The sequence below is a fragment of the Giraffa tippelskirchi genome, chromosome 6 (genome assembly GCF_054371585.1).
Source record: "Giraffa tippelskirchi isolate mGirTip1 chromosome 6, T2T-mGirTip1v1.2.pri, whole genome shotgun sequence".
NCBI lineage: Eukaryota > Metazoa > Chordata > Mammalia > Artiodactyla > Giraffidae > Giraffa > Giraffa tippelskirchi.
The window spans coordinates 41,062,059-41,077,975 of NC_137280.1; the positions used below are offsets into that span (position 1 = coordinate 41,062,059).

At 38.0% G+C, this 15,917-nt stretch overlaps 1 protein-coding gene across 17 annotated transcripts in view; it reads left to right on the top strand.

The window, feature by feature from the left end:
- UBE2W (ubiquitin conjugating enzyme E2 W) overlaps positions 1–15,917 on the top strand; it is a 122,692-nt gene that overhangs the window by 28,020 nt on the left and 78,755 nt on the right. For 4 of the 17 annotated variants that reach the window (XR_014057016.1, XM_081501652.1, XM_081501651.1 and 1 more), the window contains one exon: positions 5,245–5,355. The exons of the other annotated variants lie outside the window; for them this stretch is intronic. Coding sequence is in view for 3 of the 4 variants with exons in the window: in XM_081501652.1 (XP_081357778.1) it covers positions 5,353–5,355 (3 nt within the window). In the remaining variant the exon portion in view is untranslated. The remainder of the gene's footprint in view (positions 1–5,244; positions 5,356–15,917) is intronic. 17 annotated transcript variants of the gene reach the window in all.

Genomic DNA, 15,917 nt, shown 5'->3' on the forward strand with positions numbered 1-15,917 from the left:
TTGCAGGGGCTTCTCTTGTTGCGGAGCACCGGCTCTAGCACTTGTGGCCTCAGAAGTTGCATCTTCTGGGCTCCAGAGCTCAGGCTCAGTGAGTGAGTGAGTGGTCGCTCAGTCATATCCGAATTTTTGCGACCCCATGAACTGTAGCCTACCAGGCTTCTCTGTCCATGGGATTTTCCAGGCAAGAGTACTGGAGTGGGTTGCCATTTCCTTCTCCAAGAAAATAATTTTTGAATTGCACACCAGGGTGGATGACATTGTTGGAGGCTGGAAGCACCTGGCTGGGCAGCTCACAGCCAAACATTGGGGATGAGGATCAGTGTTCTGGTACACCCATAATGCTGCGGAAACTTCTGCTCCATAGTTTTGCTTGAGTTGTTCTTCAACATACGGTTCAAGATTGTGGTTTCCAGATTTCTGTGAGCCCTTTGAGATGTTTTTTTCCTATTTTTGCTTTTTTTTTCTTTCATTTTTTCCCTACGATTTCTTCCTAGAGCAGACACAAATCACCAAGTAAGATATGGTTAGATTCTGTTTTAAGAAACCATTCTTAGAGAGTGGTGGGCTCATGATGATACTTAAAACTTTGCAGGAGTTGAATAAATAGATTTACATTAATTCTGGTGATTCTAGAAATCTTAAACTATTAAGTGGAAAGTTGGTCATACCAATTGTTTAGATTTAGCATTTTAGGGACTTAGATTATTTGGTACAAACTTTCTTAGAGCATTATTAAAGTGAATTTTTTATGTGATTCAAAATATTTCTTAAAAGTGGAGCAGTATTAGGGCATTCTGTTTTCAGCTAAACCATAAAGTTGCATTTTTTGTGTCTGTTTCTTTTTTCATTTTGTTCTTAATCTTTTTTTTCTTGCCCATGGGCTCATTTCATCCTATGAAATGATTAATTTTGCCTCCTGGATATATTTTCTGATTTTAGATTTTAGCTGTTTCATTCAGAAACTTCTTTATGTTGGAAGTTTTTTAGTATACCTGGTATATTTTTCTAATTTGACCACCTAGAATTAGTAATTTTAATAATAAGCTACCTTTACTTTATGTCTTAAGAGCTTAGAAAGTCAGTGTATAGTAGTTGATACTTTGGCAGTGATATAATTGAGAGAAATGATCAGTTGAATTACTCTTGTGGATTCTCTTCATTTTCTTCCTCTTAATTGGGTCTTAGACTACTGACTGTTGATTTGGCTAGATGGAGGGAGATTGATATTTAGTAACAGGATTGTGAATATGTGCTTATTTTTAGATGACTTAGAAACAATAAATTATTTTGGGTTATTCACAACTCTGCATTGTTGTTTACACAAATAGTTGGTTCTAGCCACTGAGAGAGAGAGAGTGTGGGTTCTTGAAAGTGAAAGTGTTAGTCGCTCAGTCGTGTCCGACTCTTTGCGACCCCATGGACTGTAGCTCACCAGGCTCCTCTGTCCATGGAATTCTGCAGGCAAGAATACTGGAGTGGGTTGCCATTTCCTTCTCCAGGGGAATGCCCCGACCCAGGGATCAAACCTGGGTCTCCTGCATTACAGTCAGATTCTTTACCATCTGAGCCACCAGGGAAGCCCCAGGGAAGTGATTGAGAGATAGGGTATGAGTTCTTTCTGACATTATTATTATAGTCATATTACTTGACAATTAGATTCCTTATGACTGTTTGTTGATATCATCATCATTAAGGGTTACAGCTTAATCAAAAGTGAGAAAACTGACTGTCATCACGGATCCAGAGGCTTACTAAGCACTGGAGGCTTGTGGAGTGTACCTAGAATTATAGTACCTGAGGAGATTGGCTAGATATTCTGGCCAGTAATGGGGCCTACACAGAGCTGTTGGAGCAAGTGCTGAAGGAAAAGGGAAATAGCAAAGAGTAGAATTGAAGATGTTCTGTGTCAGTGATAAACATAAGTAGATAGTAGACTTAACCAAACAAAAGCATAAAGCTGGGGTCATTATCTTTTCTTAATTCTCACAGCAGTCATTGTGGTATTTTTCTTTTTGCTATTAATCAATTGTTGCTTTACAAGATGCCTTCTATTTTTGTCTTAAAAGTGTTGGTTTGGATCTTTTATTTTAACTTTTTAGGTCTCTTCCACTTCCTTGGGCCATAGAGTCGATAAGAACCAAAAAAAAAAAAATCCTGTCTCATCGTCCCTTAAATATGCACATAGTAATTACAGTGAGACTTGACACAGCAAATTCTGCATTAATTCTATTTTAGAGAAATCTAATAAACAGTTCTCTTAATAGAAAGGTCCAGTACCTATAAAGAAATATTTTAAAATTATTTTTATATTACATGTATATTCCCCTCACGGAGAAGGCAATGGCACCCCACTCCAGTACTCTTGCCTGGAAAATCCCATGGACAGAGGAGCCTGGTAGGCTGCAGTCCATGGGGTCGCTAAGAGTCAGACATGACTGAGCAACTTCACTTTCCCTTTTCACTTTCATGCATTGGAGAAGGAAATGGCAACCCACTCCAGTGTTCTTGCCTGGAGAATCCCAGCGACGGGGGAGCCTGGTGGGCTGCCGTCTATGGGGTCGCACAGAGTCGGACACGACTGAAGCGACTTAGCACTTAGCACATATTCCCCTCAAAGTTGGCTTATTTTCTTGATTTATGTGTGCCATAACTTTAGTGTTTTTCAATGTGTTTACATTCTCTCTGGATTCTTACTCCAGCCTTGTAAAATGGGAAGTCATATCCCATTTCAGTCTAATAAAAAGAGTGATTTTTTGATAAATAATCACTTATTTGAGAAGTGACTTACCCAAAATTGTATAGCAACTGAGTGGTGAAGCTGATGCTATGAAGTTGTAGGTAATGAACATACTAACAAGTTTGGTCTTGTAGAGAAATCATGGGGATATTTATTTAACTCTTCAGTCAATAATTTACCATTCACTAAAATATTTTATAGCTTCTGTAGCTAAGAAAATGAAAGGAAAATGTTCCTTATATTTTAAAATGTAAAGTTACTTTATGTATCAAAATTTTTACAAAGGTTCTTTATGCATATATTTGATCATTCAATAAAATTATAATGGCAAATCTTTAGTGTTCAAAGATAATCTTTATTCTTAAGGAGAGTTTTTAGAAGGATGATCTGGCATTTTTCTTTTTCTTTTTTAAAAATATTTTTTCTTGTGATGAGAACTCATTTTACTTTTGGCTGTGCTGGGTCTTCCTTGCTATGTGGGCTTTGCTCTAGTTTCAGAGAATGGGAGCTGCTCTAGTTGCAGAACGATGGCTTCTCGTTGCAGTGGCTTCTCTCATTGGTGAGCAGTGGCTCTAAGGACTGTGGGCTACAGTAGTTGCAGTTTCCCGGCTCTAGGTCCCAGGCTCATCAGTTGTGGCAGAAGGGCTTAGTTGCTCCGCAGCATGTGTGGCATGTGGAATCTTCCTAGATAGAGAATCGAACCTGTGTCTCCTGCATTGGCAGGTAGATTCTTTACCACTGAGCCACCAGGGAAGCCCTGGCATTTTTTCTGAAAATACACTTCTACATAGTATTTATCTAGGTTGAGCCTTGGTTTAGATGAATTTTATTGCATCTTTATATCATTATCTGCTTCATTGTTTTATCTGCGTAATACTTTTTCATGTTTGTCAGGTGTTTTTAAAATGTCTCTGTTTGATAGCCTTTATTTGTGAATGCTGTTTTTGGAGTACCAGCAAATGGTGCATGCCTTTGAGTTATTTTTTTTCTGAGAAAAATTGTATTCTCATTCAGTTGCTTTTATAAGACTTAACTTTTTAGGTCTCTTCCACTTCCTTGGGAAAAGAAAAAAGTGCCCAGAATCTAGAATCAAAAGACCTGGATTCAGTCTCTGTTTCACGGCTTAACAGCTGTGTTGCACAAAAACCAGTATGTAATGTAGTGATTAAGACAAAAGTAGATGAGCAGGGAGGTAAGCATTTGTAAAACTCCTTTATTTACCTTCCCAAACCTTTCTGTAGTATTCCCCATGTGGTGCTTGGCAAAACTTGACTCTTCCAGTTGTTCATTTAGAAACCTTGGTTTCATCCCACTCCATAGTCAAACCATCAGCAGATTCTGTTGAGCTCTACCTTCAAAATAAATTCAGAATCCAGTCATCTACTCTTCTGCATCATTGTGTGTGTGTGTGCGTGCTAAGTCTCTTCTGTTGTGTCCAACTCTTTGAGACCCTGTGGACTGTAGCCCACGAGGCTTCTCTGTCCATGGGATTCTCCAAGCATGAACACTGGAGTGGGTTGCCATGCCCTCCTCCAGGGGATCTTCCCAGCCCAGGGATCGAACCCATGTTTCTTACGTCTCCTGCATTGGCAGGCAAGTTCTGTACCACTAGGGCCACCTGCATCATTACCTGATGTAAATCATCATCATCTGTCATCTACATTGTATCAATAGCTCCCTAAGTGGTTTCCCTGCTTCTGCACTTGTTCCTTTACAGTCTTTTCTCAACTTTCATTTAGATTCTTTCAAAAGGAAAGTCAAATGTTACTTCACTCACATCCATACTGTGGCTTCCCTATTTTATTGAAAATATAAGCTAAAATCCCTGTTAGTGACCCAGAAAGCCTTATATTATCTGTCTCTTTCAACCCCCACCCCACCCTCCTCACTTCCCTGCAGCTGTATGGGCCTCCCTTTTGTCTCCCTCCCTGTTAATTTCCTCAACTTGGAGTGCTCTTCTCCACACATCTGATGGCTCACTTCCTTATTTTGTCTCAGATCTTTGTTCAAATGTAGTTTTCTAAGAGAAGCCTTCCTTGATCACCCAGTACAAGATAGTCCTTGCACCCCTGGCATTTGCAGTGCCCCTTAACCTGCTAAATTTGATCTTTATATGCCTGGCATATTGTTAATTAATATACTGTTTCTGCTGGACGTACCCCAGTGCCTGGCATGTAGTAGACCTTCAGTAAATGTCAGTGGAATAAGCACAGGTTTGAATTCAGATAAACTTCGAATTCTAGCTTTGCCACTTAAAATCTGTGTAACCTTTTTAAAAAAAAAACGCATCATATGGGTTAAAATTACAAATCACTTCATGTCATAGACCTTTGGAATTGTTTGTGAGTTAACTTATAATTCTGTAGGCTTCTTATTTTAAACTACCTCTGTTAGATATTCACTTTAAAAAAATTTTGATTCCTGGTCCTTTGTTGCCTACCAACAAAGGCTACCAAGAAAGCAAATTTCCTTTAAATGGAGTCTCTCCTTGTGTTTATACACCACAGGAAGCAGAGAGGAAGTATGATTTCTAATTAGCATGTATTCTTTGCCAGTCCTCTTCAAAGTTTGAGAGTTAGCCAAGTAAAATTTTGAGCCTTCTACATCAGTTTTAAATGGTGAGTTCAATTTTTTCCTTTTTTTAATTGAAATACAATTTATGTATCATAAAACTTAACCTTTTTTTAAAGTATAAAAGTCAGTGGCTTTTAAAATATATTCACACCCATGGTCACTAAAAGAATATATTCACAAACTTACCCCTAAAAGAAACCCCTTAGCCATTAGCAGTTGCTTTGTTCCCAGTGTATCATGTTACCTGGTCCCCTGCTTCCCTACCCCCACCTTTGGAAATCACTCATTTGTTTTCTATCTTTATAGATTTGCCTGTTTGGGGCATTTCATATAAATGGAGTCATGCAATATGTGGCTTTTGGGACTGGCCTCCTACACTCAGCATAATGTTTTTGAGCTTCATCCATATTGTAGCTTGTATATCAGTACTTTGTTCATTTTTAGGCTGAGTAATAGTCCATTTTATGGTTATACCACAGCTTGTTTATCCACCAGTTAATTGACATTTGGTTTGTTTCCTGTTCCTGTCAGTTAATTGACTTTGTGTTATTTCTGTTTTTTGAATAATGCTGCTATGGGTATTTATGTGGACATGTTTTATTTGTCTTAGGAGTGGAATTGCTGAGTCATTTGGTAGCTCTTATGTTTAATGTTCTAAGAAACTGCCGGACTTTTCCATGTTAGCTGCATTGTTTTACATTCCCATGAGCAGTGTGCAGAGCTTCCAGTTTGTACATATTCTGGCTAAATTTGTTGTCCATTTTTTTAAGTGTAGCTGTCCTGTGGGTGTGAAGTGGTATCTCATTGTGGTTTTTCTTTGCATTTCCTTAATGACTAATATTGGACATCTTTTCTTGTTTTTATTGGTACATTTCTTGGAGAAATAGCTATTCAAATCCTTTGCCATTGAAAAATTATCTTTTTATTGTGGACTTGTGAGTTCTTCTTTGTATATTCTGAACTTATTAGACATTTGATTTGCAAATATTCTTTTATTCTATGAGCTATGTTTGCACATTCTTCCTGGTATCCTTTGAAGCATAAATATTTTTAATTATGATGAAGTCCAGTTTATTTTTTTCTTTTGTCATTTGTATTTTTGTTTTGTATCATTACTTAATTCAAGGTCATGAAGACTTGCAGTTTATTATACTTTTCTTCTGAGAGTGTTATAGTTTTAGCTCTTATATTTACATCTTGATTTAACTTTTGTATACAGTTTGAGACATATTTAGTTTTATAGCATTAATATGGCAGGTTGTTTTGCTTTTGAAGTTGTATAGATCCACGAGGATCCATCAGGTTTGATAATATTCAACTGGATTCAAGTTATTTCTTTTGGTGAGTGCAGCTATTATCTGTTTTTCAGATAAGAATTTATATTGTAGCTCTACTACTAAAAAATGTGATTGTAATCCTAATAAACTATTACTGAGAATATGTATGTAGTCATATGTTGACTTTTATTATAATTAAAATAGACATACCAACTTTGGTTTTTAAACTTGCAAAAGCATTGAGCCACTGGACATTTTAGAGGTCATCTAGTCCAACCATCATACCTTTAAATCATTGCTGAATTTTGTGATTAGTGATCGTTGGTAAAATATTTACTTTTGCACTTCATGGAAGGCATATGTTGAGCAAATTGAGTGTATAGTTCTTTTTTAGTATATAGATTTGATATCAGAAAAAATGTTACAGAAAAAATGTCCCTTAAATAGGAAAAGCAATTTAAAATTTGTAGTGGAGAAGATTATGGAGCTATGCATATTGGTGCCATCTTTGCTCTTTATATTGCTTAGTGGAAACCTCATAAATTCCTGTCTTTTGAGCTACCTTGATTTGATATTTCTACAGTCTATCCACATGATTCATGGATTCTGTACTTGTGAATCCACCTACTTGGTAACATTTATTTGTAACCCTGAAATCAGTTGTCATGGTGCTTTTGTGGTGATTTGCACACATGTGCAGAGTGGGAAGATTTGGGTTACTGGATGTGCAATGTGCCCTGCTCAGGTGAAACAGGGCAACACTGTCTTGTTTCAGCTGTCATACAATAAACAAATATCCTTCCTTGGGTCTGTTGCCACTCTTTTCACATTTTTGTGCTTTTGGTGATTTCACCGTTTAAAATGGCCCTCAGGTATACTGGAGTGCTGTTCAGTCTTTCTAGTTCCAAGAAGACTGATGTGTCTTATGCAGAAAATCTGTGTATTAGATAACCTTCATTTAGGCATGCACTGTTGCCCTTGGGTTCAGTGTTGAGTCAGCGATGTATATTAAGAACTCTTTAAATAGGAGCACACAAAACTGAGGTTATTATTAATTGGTTGAATGTGAGAGGAGGATTACAGGAACCTAACCCTGTTTTTCCCTGCGAACAGTGGTTCGCTATTTGCTAATTAAGTATTTGCTGTGACTTTTTAGAATGTAACTACTGTGAATAATGAAAATTGACTGTATTTTGATTTAAATTTCAGTCCACCTTTGATCTGAAATGTGTTGAAGCCATGTTAAAACTGGTAAAATGTAATGTCACTCCAGTCAGTTTCCTTCTTTGCCTTTTTCCATTTTCTACTTTAGATACTGTCCCCCATTTTTCTTTTTTTTACTTACCCACATATTGCAAGTCAGTGATTTTCAATGTTGGCATTATGTTGAAGACACCTAGGGAGCTTTAACAACAACTATCCCCAGAGATTAATTGGTCTGGCATTCATCCTGGATGTTGAAATTTTTCTCAGCACCTTGTTAAGCCTGATCTGCTACCTAAGTTGAAAACTTATCTAGCTACAGTGGGAAAGTTTAGCTGTGCAAATTATGTAAGTTGTATAAGATATAATACTTATCCTTGGACCAGATTTAGTGTTCAGGAGATGGTAGACCTCTCAAAGTTGATGCCTCTGGAGAGATCTTTTTAAGAGCCAAAGTTGAGACTATGAAACAGTTTTATGTTCCTGGCTGATTAGGGTTCTATCAGAAAACATCAGTTTTGTGTAGTATCAGAGCAGATGTTGACTACCTGGCAAAATCTCTTGTTCTGATGGCTACTTTATATAAAGAAACAAAGTATCTGCTGTAAAAGAGTTCTTTCTGAAGGAAGATTAGTAAAGGAAATACATTTGAGATGTGGCTGCTGGGAACTTGCCTGGTGGATGCCACAAGCCAGAACTAAGAGTTCACATGCCTTCACTGAACACCCTGCACACTGCAAACAAGACGCCGGGTGAGCCAAATACACAATACATGTTTTTTAAAAAAGAAGACATGGCTGCTGGGTGACCTCCAGGCTTAGTTGTGAGCTGAGTGATTCTTCTGTGCCAGTTGTGTACCTAGACAGACATTTTATATCAGGAATCTTTGGAGTTGAATGTGAATAGTTACAATCTAAGGTTGTTGGGTTTTGGGTTTTTTGGGGGTTTTTTTGGTTGTTTTAAATAATCTTAGGAGTCCTATATTAAAATGTAAATAGCCCTTGGAACATTAGTCTTATTTTTAGTCTTTTGGCCATTATTGTTACTCCATGCAGCTCCTATGTTAGGCCTATGCCAAGAGCTTTTTGTCAGTTAAAATCACTGAGAATCAGGCTCTTTATGATTCTGGGTCCTGAGTCTATTTTTCCTGTCTTTAGGTTGAACTGGACATTATTGTAAACATGTAGATTCTGTCAGTAGCTTTTACTTGCTATGAATACTTAGCAGCTCTTTTTATTTATTTTTTTAAATTTATTTATTTTAATTGTAGGCTAATTACTTTACAAGATTGTAGTGGTTTTTGCCATACATTGACATGAATCAGCCATGGGTGTACATGTGTTCCCCATCCTGAACCCCCCTCCCACCTCCCTCCTCATCCCATCCCTCAGCTTTAGTCTCTTTTTATAGTGAGCTTCTGCTTTGCATTCTGGGTAACTTTCACAGTTCTCAATTTTGTTTTTTTTTATTGTTCCTGAGATTTTTTTTTTTTAGACTTATTTAGCTAAGTTATGTAGTCTTTCTACTCTTTATACTGTCATTTTGAATTCAAATTTTACTCAATTCAGATTTTACTCAAAATCTCCATTAGTTCTTTAAAACTTTATACCTGGCATCATGAATCCACCAAACTTAGTCTCAGTCTCACAGCTGTACACACTTTTTTACCTTGTATGTTCTCATAGCAAGCACCCTTTACCTCTTTCATAGGATTTTTCACTTCTGCCTTATACTTTTATAAAGGTACTTTATTGATTTTTAAGTCACTGAGGGCAGTGAGCTATTAGTAGTAAGCACTCAAGTAAAAGTAAAGAAATACTTTTTTCAAAATAGGTCAGAAGTGATATCAAAACATTGCCTTTTTGCCGTACCTTTTGTTTTGGCTTCTGCCCGGGCCCAATTAGGGCTTCCCAGGTGGCTCAGACGGTAAAGTATCTGCCTACAATGGGGAGATTTGGGTTCAATCCCTGGGTTGGGAAGATCCCCTGGAGAAGGCAATGGCAACCCACTCTAGTATTCTTGCCTGGAGAGTTCCACGGACAGAGGAGCCTGGTGTGGGCTACAGTCCATAGGGTCGCAAAGAGTTGGTCATGACTGAGCGACTAACACTGGACCAGTTAAACTAAAGAATAGGAAAAAGTATATAGTATTTAAAATTAATGTTCATTTCCTGTTAGTTAAATGCATTGTTTCAACTAGATTAACATTTGGTTTGTAACTCCTTTTACTTCGGAGATAATGCTTCAGTGAAAGTCTTATTTGTATCCCCTTCTCCCCTCGCGCCCCCCCAACCATGGTAGTTTTTTCCTAAGCTTCCAATCTACAACACTTATTTGACAACAAATAATCTTAAGTCTTGCTTCATGGAGACTAAAATTATGTGATTGCTCTCTCCCTAAGCCCAACTATGTTGTGTCTCAGAATACTTCTTTCTCATTCCTGGAATTGTGTTCCTTTTCCAGTTGTATTCCTGGGGTGTGTCTGGGTGTGGATCTGTCTGTCTGTGCATGTGGGAGGAGGAAGTATGAGGTTGTATGGATGGAGGAGTTTTGGTGTAAGGAGTCTGGTTCTCTAAGAAATAGCAGAGGACAGAACATCTGTTGATGTCTGAAGTGCAGGCTGGGCTTCTGATCAGCCTTATTACCCTTAAACATAATGTTGACTTAAAGAAAGACACAGAACCTGAGAGTTGTTGAGTTTAAATCTTATTCAAGGTCTCATTGAGTACGGTAGCCCAGGAGATAGCGACTCAGCTTTGAGGAAACTGCTCCAAAGAGGTGGGGGAGAAGCCAATTTATCTATGATTTTTGGCTAGGAGATATTAATGCATGCATTCAGGCATACATCTTGGTAAAAGATGACTGCTAATCACAAAGAACAGATACACCAAGTGATGACTTTTAGTGCTTGTCTGTTTATGGAAAGATGCAGGAATCTGGCATCATTGCATTTCTTCCTGAGGGCCTGTTTTATCCAGTGAACAGAGTTCCTTATCCTATTTTTCACTCTGAATTCCCCTCAGGTTGTACTGTTGGTGGGCAGCTGCAGTGGATTACACCTTAACACTTGTAGAACTGGGTGGTGAGCATCAAGCCCTTTGTTCTTTGTGTATGGTAGCGATGGTATTTTCCTAGTGACAGAGCTTTACTTCAGATTTTTTAAGTTTAAAATATAACGGAAGAATTGGTCAGTTTGGACTACTTCTACCAAAAACAAAACAAAAATTACCACAAAAAACAGCCCCTATGAGGATATAGAAGCCCAGTTCAATCTTGGCAAGCCTCTAGTTTTCATAAGTTTAATGACAGTGACGTAAGTACTAGGGAAAGCCAAGACAGTTAGTGGCGTTGGCTTGGAAAGGATTATCTGTGATCCTAAATAGCAAAAGTAGCATTATTAGGTACTACTTCTTCCTTTTTTGCACCACTTGTTCTAAAATAGACTGTTGTATTGGGTTCTGACTGAAACCAGATTTTCCTATATAGATACACTGAATTTTTTATTTTCCTTTTTTGGCCATGGGATCTCAGTTCCCCGACTAGAGGTTGAACTCAGGCCATGGTGGTGAAAGCCTGGGATCCTAACCACTAGGCCACCAAGGAAACCACTCCCCTACATTAAATAATTTTTATTAACTTACTTTAGATCCTCATAAACTGGCAAAAATTAAGACTAAATTTTAAAAAAGTCAGCAGCTCTTCTTTTTGTAGTTGGAAAAACAGTTGAAGGGTACATTGATAATTTCTTAAACTGACATCATAGAATGCAGAAATTGATTTTATAAATTAGTCATTTATACTTTCATATTTCTGCATTCCTTATTAAAGTAAATTTTGGTATAAATATATTTTATGTTCTCTTTAAGTTTATTTTTTCAAGAAATTAGAGTTTCATGTTACTCTGAAAAAAACCTGGTTGTTGGTTTTATAAAAAAATAAATTGTAATGGCCTTGTATTGTAAGTTGTTGACTTCTGAGTTTGTTTGGAGTAAAAGGACATATGTAGGGATATGAATATATATAAATAACACTGCTCACATTAAATGAGGATGTTATGTATCACACAGGATTTATAATACTGAGAAGTGCTTAAAACCATGATGAGAATATTTACATCACTTGTAAAACTACAGAAAAGTAACTATCAGTTCAGTTCAGTTCAGTCGCTCAGTCATGTCCAACTCTTTGCGACCCCATGAATTGCAGCACACCAGGCCTTTCTGTCCATCACGAACTCCCGGAGTCTACCTAAACCCATGTCCATCGAGTTGGTGATGCCATCCAACCATCTCATCCTCTGTCGTCCCCTTCTCCTCCTGCCCCCAATCCTACCCAGCATTAGGGTCTTTTCCAATGAGTCAACTCTTCGCATGAGGTGGCCAAAGTATGGGAGTTTCAGCTTCAACATCAGTCCTTCCAATGAACACCCAGGATTGATCTCCTTGAGGATGGATTGATTGGATCTCCTTGCAGTCCAAAGGACTCTCAAGAGTCTTCTCCAACACCACAGTTCAAAAGCATCAATTCTGCGGTGCTCAGCTTTCTTCACCGTCCAACTGTCACATCCATACATGACCACTGGAAAAACCATAGCCTTGACTAGACGGACTTTTGTTGGCAAAGTAATGTCTCTGCTTTTAAATATGCTATCTAGGTTGGCCATAACCTTCCTTCCAAGGAGTAAGCGTCTTTTAATTTCATGGCTTCAATCACCATCAGCAGTGATTTTGGAGCCCCCCAAAATAAAGTCTGACACTGTTTCCACTGTTTCCCCATCTATTTGCCATGAAGTGATGGGACCAGATGCCATGATCTTAGTTTTCTGAACGTTGAGCTTTAAGCCAACTTTTCACTCTCCTCTTTCACTTTCATCAAGAGGCTGTTTAGTTCTTCACTTTCTGCCATAAGGGTGGTGTCATCTGCATATCTGAGGTTATTGATATTTCTCCCGGCAATCTTGATTCCAGCTTGTGTTTCTTCCAGCCCAGCGTTTCTCATGATGTACTCTGCATAGAAGTTAAATAAGCAAGGTGACAATATACAGCCTTGACATACTCCTTTTCCTATTTGGAACCAGTCTGTTGTTCCATGGCCAGTTCTAACTGTTGCTTCCTGACGTTCACACGGGTTTCTCAAGAGACAGGTCAGATGGTCTGGTATTCCCATCTCTTTCAGAATTTTCCACAGTTTATTGTGATCCACACAGTCAAAGGCTTTGGCATAGTCAATAAAACAGAAATAGATGTTTTTCTGGAACTTGCTTGCTTTTTCAATGATCAGCGGATATTGGCAATTTGATCTCTGGTTCCTCTGCCTTTTCTAAAACCAGCTTGAACATCTGGAAGTTCACGGTTCACGTATTAGGTATATATGATTGAATTAGACTGAACAGTATATGGAGGAAGCTTTAACTTGTGAAAATTGAAATAGAGTAACCTGTGTTCTGGAATTTTTGATTTAAAAGAACTCAGAGATAATCCTTTTTTAAAATGAAAAAATGGACACAGAACTTAGGTAACTTCCCTAGGTATGATACTTAGGGTATACTTGCAATTTGAGAAATGGTCTCCCTAACTTAAATTTATTATTTGTACTTTCAGATAACTCTACTTGACAGAATAAAAATGTTCTCAAATTATCTGTAGTATTTTTTATTTATCTAAGATGGATTCCATTACAAAACCAGATTTTATGTTCATTGAAAAATGTTGAACCTAGAACAGTAAAATTTGCAGGAGGAATACAGTACATCTTTCAGGCTTGACTTTTGCTTACATTTTTAACAAATAAGTAACCAGTTCTATTACCCTAAATCCTAATTCTTGCCTCGTGATAAATCAACAGTTTGGTTTGTAGGTCAAACCAGACTTTCCACTCAGCATATTTATTTAAGACTTGAGGGCTTCTCTCGTGGCTCAGTGGTAAAGAATCTGCCTGCCAATGCAGGAGACACAGGTTTGATCCCTGGTCTGGAAAGATCACACATGTCGTGGAACAACTGAGCCTGTGGGCACAATTACTTAGCCTGTGCTCTAGAGCCCAGGTACCCCAACTACTGAAGCCCGCGTGCCTTAGAGCCCATGTTCAGCAACAAGAGAAGCCACCCAGTGAGAAGCCTGCAGACTGCAACAAAAAGTAGCCCCTGCTCTCTACAACTAGAGAGAAGCCCACTAAGAATAAATAAATAAGTTTAAAGGGGAAAAAAAAGAGTTGGTGTGTGCCAAATCATGTATAATCTACGTTTCCCACTACATAGTTGTCTTACGCTTTATGATATTTTATTTGCCTCAGCACCTTTATTAATAGTTATCAAAGTCTCTGAATGTAGCCCAGCATAGCCAAATCTGGAAGGTAAAAATTTTGAATTGTACATTTATAAGGGGGAAAAAAAATTTAAATATTCCTCCCGTGTCAAAAAAGTTACCTAAAATGAGACCTTGACTCTATCAGACTTAATGCTAATTACTGCTTTTCACCTAGAGCTTGAAATGTAGTGATCACAAGGGCAGGACAGTAGACTCTCAACTGTATTTTATTTCATCCAGAGTCAAGGTTTCTGGGTAGCTTAAATATTTTATTTAGAGTGTTAATTTCCAGAACACCAGACAGATAACTTCTGAATTAGCTTGAGAAATTTGAATATGATTTTATCATTGTAAACTCATTGCCTCCTGGAGCCAAGCTGCTTTCAAGTATGTATCATGGATCCATTGGGCTCATGGTAGAGAGGATACCTAGCCTAAAGAGATCATTTAAAAGGAGCAGCCAGACTTCAGCTCTGGTTGATTCAGTTATTTTTGTCTATCATTCTGAATGTTCTCAAGAAGCTTGAATCGACACATCCAAAACTGAATTTAATCTCATCTGCCTCCGTCCCCACATAGATAGACTAGCTTCCTCTACCTGTTCCTCCTACTGTGTATGTTTCAAATTAATAGTGCCAGCATCACTCAAGCTAACCTTGAGTCTTTTTTTTTCCTTTCTCACTTCTCTTGATCATTTACCACTAAATCCTGTCTGTTCTGTATCTGGGTTGTTCACTAGTAATGTCTCAGCTTCTTATTCTTCGATCAGTTTTCAGTTTGGCTTCCTGGCCTTCATTCTGTCTTAAACTTCTCCAGTACATTTGCCACACTGTTTTCAGTTATAAGGGTTTGAGAGGGAGAGTGAGATTATTGTCTAAAAATCTAGGAGTTGTTACTACCTGTGGGTGGAACTAAAGAGCCTGTACTTGTGCTAAGCTGCTGGAGATACTGGTACGAGTTCCTGCTACTTTGTAGAACCATGCACACTCCTGGTTCTACAGCTGCCTGGTCTTGACTTCAGTAGGAGGAGACTCATTCACTTGGGTGTATCAGAACCAGGAAAGAATGGGAGGGGAAATGGCATTTTTCTTCTACTTTTGTCTTGTGTTTTTTTTCCTCCCCAGTACTTTCTGTTGGCAGAGTGGAAGACGGGAGTCTGGCAAAAATAGTTTACAGGCTTTTTTGTCTCCATTACTTGGAGAGATGTTAATAAAATCTCCTACTCTGAAGGTAGATTTGTAAATTTTCCTTTGTCTCTTTTTGAAGCTAAGTTGGATATATTTATACTTTTGATGAGCTGAACCTTTTATCATTATGTAGTTTGTTTTTTTAAAATCTCTGTTAGTATTTTTGGTCTTAAAGTCAATTTTAGTTGATACTAGTGCAGCTATATCAACTTTTCTTTTGACCTGGTGTCGTCTTCTTTCCTTTAATTTTGAACCTTTCTTTGTTCTTACGTTTTAGTTATGTCTTTTAAAAATCACAGAAACTATATATTTTCACCGTCCGTGTAACTTTTACCTTTTAACTAACTTACTCATTTTTTAATGTTGTTCTTGTTTGTTGTTCAGTTGCTAAGTCGTGTCCAACTTTGCGACCCATGAACTACAGTACGCCAGGCTTCCCTATCCTTCACTATCTCCTGGAGTTGGCTTAAACTCATGTCCATTGAGTCAGTGATACCATCCAACCATCTCATCCTCTGCTGCCCCCCTTCTTCTTTTGCCTTCAGTCTTTCCCAGCATCAAGGTCTTTTCCAGTGATGGAGCTTCAACAATCCATCCTTCCAGTGAATATTCAGGGTTGATTTCCTTTAGGATTG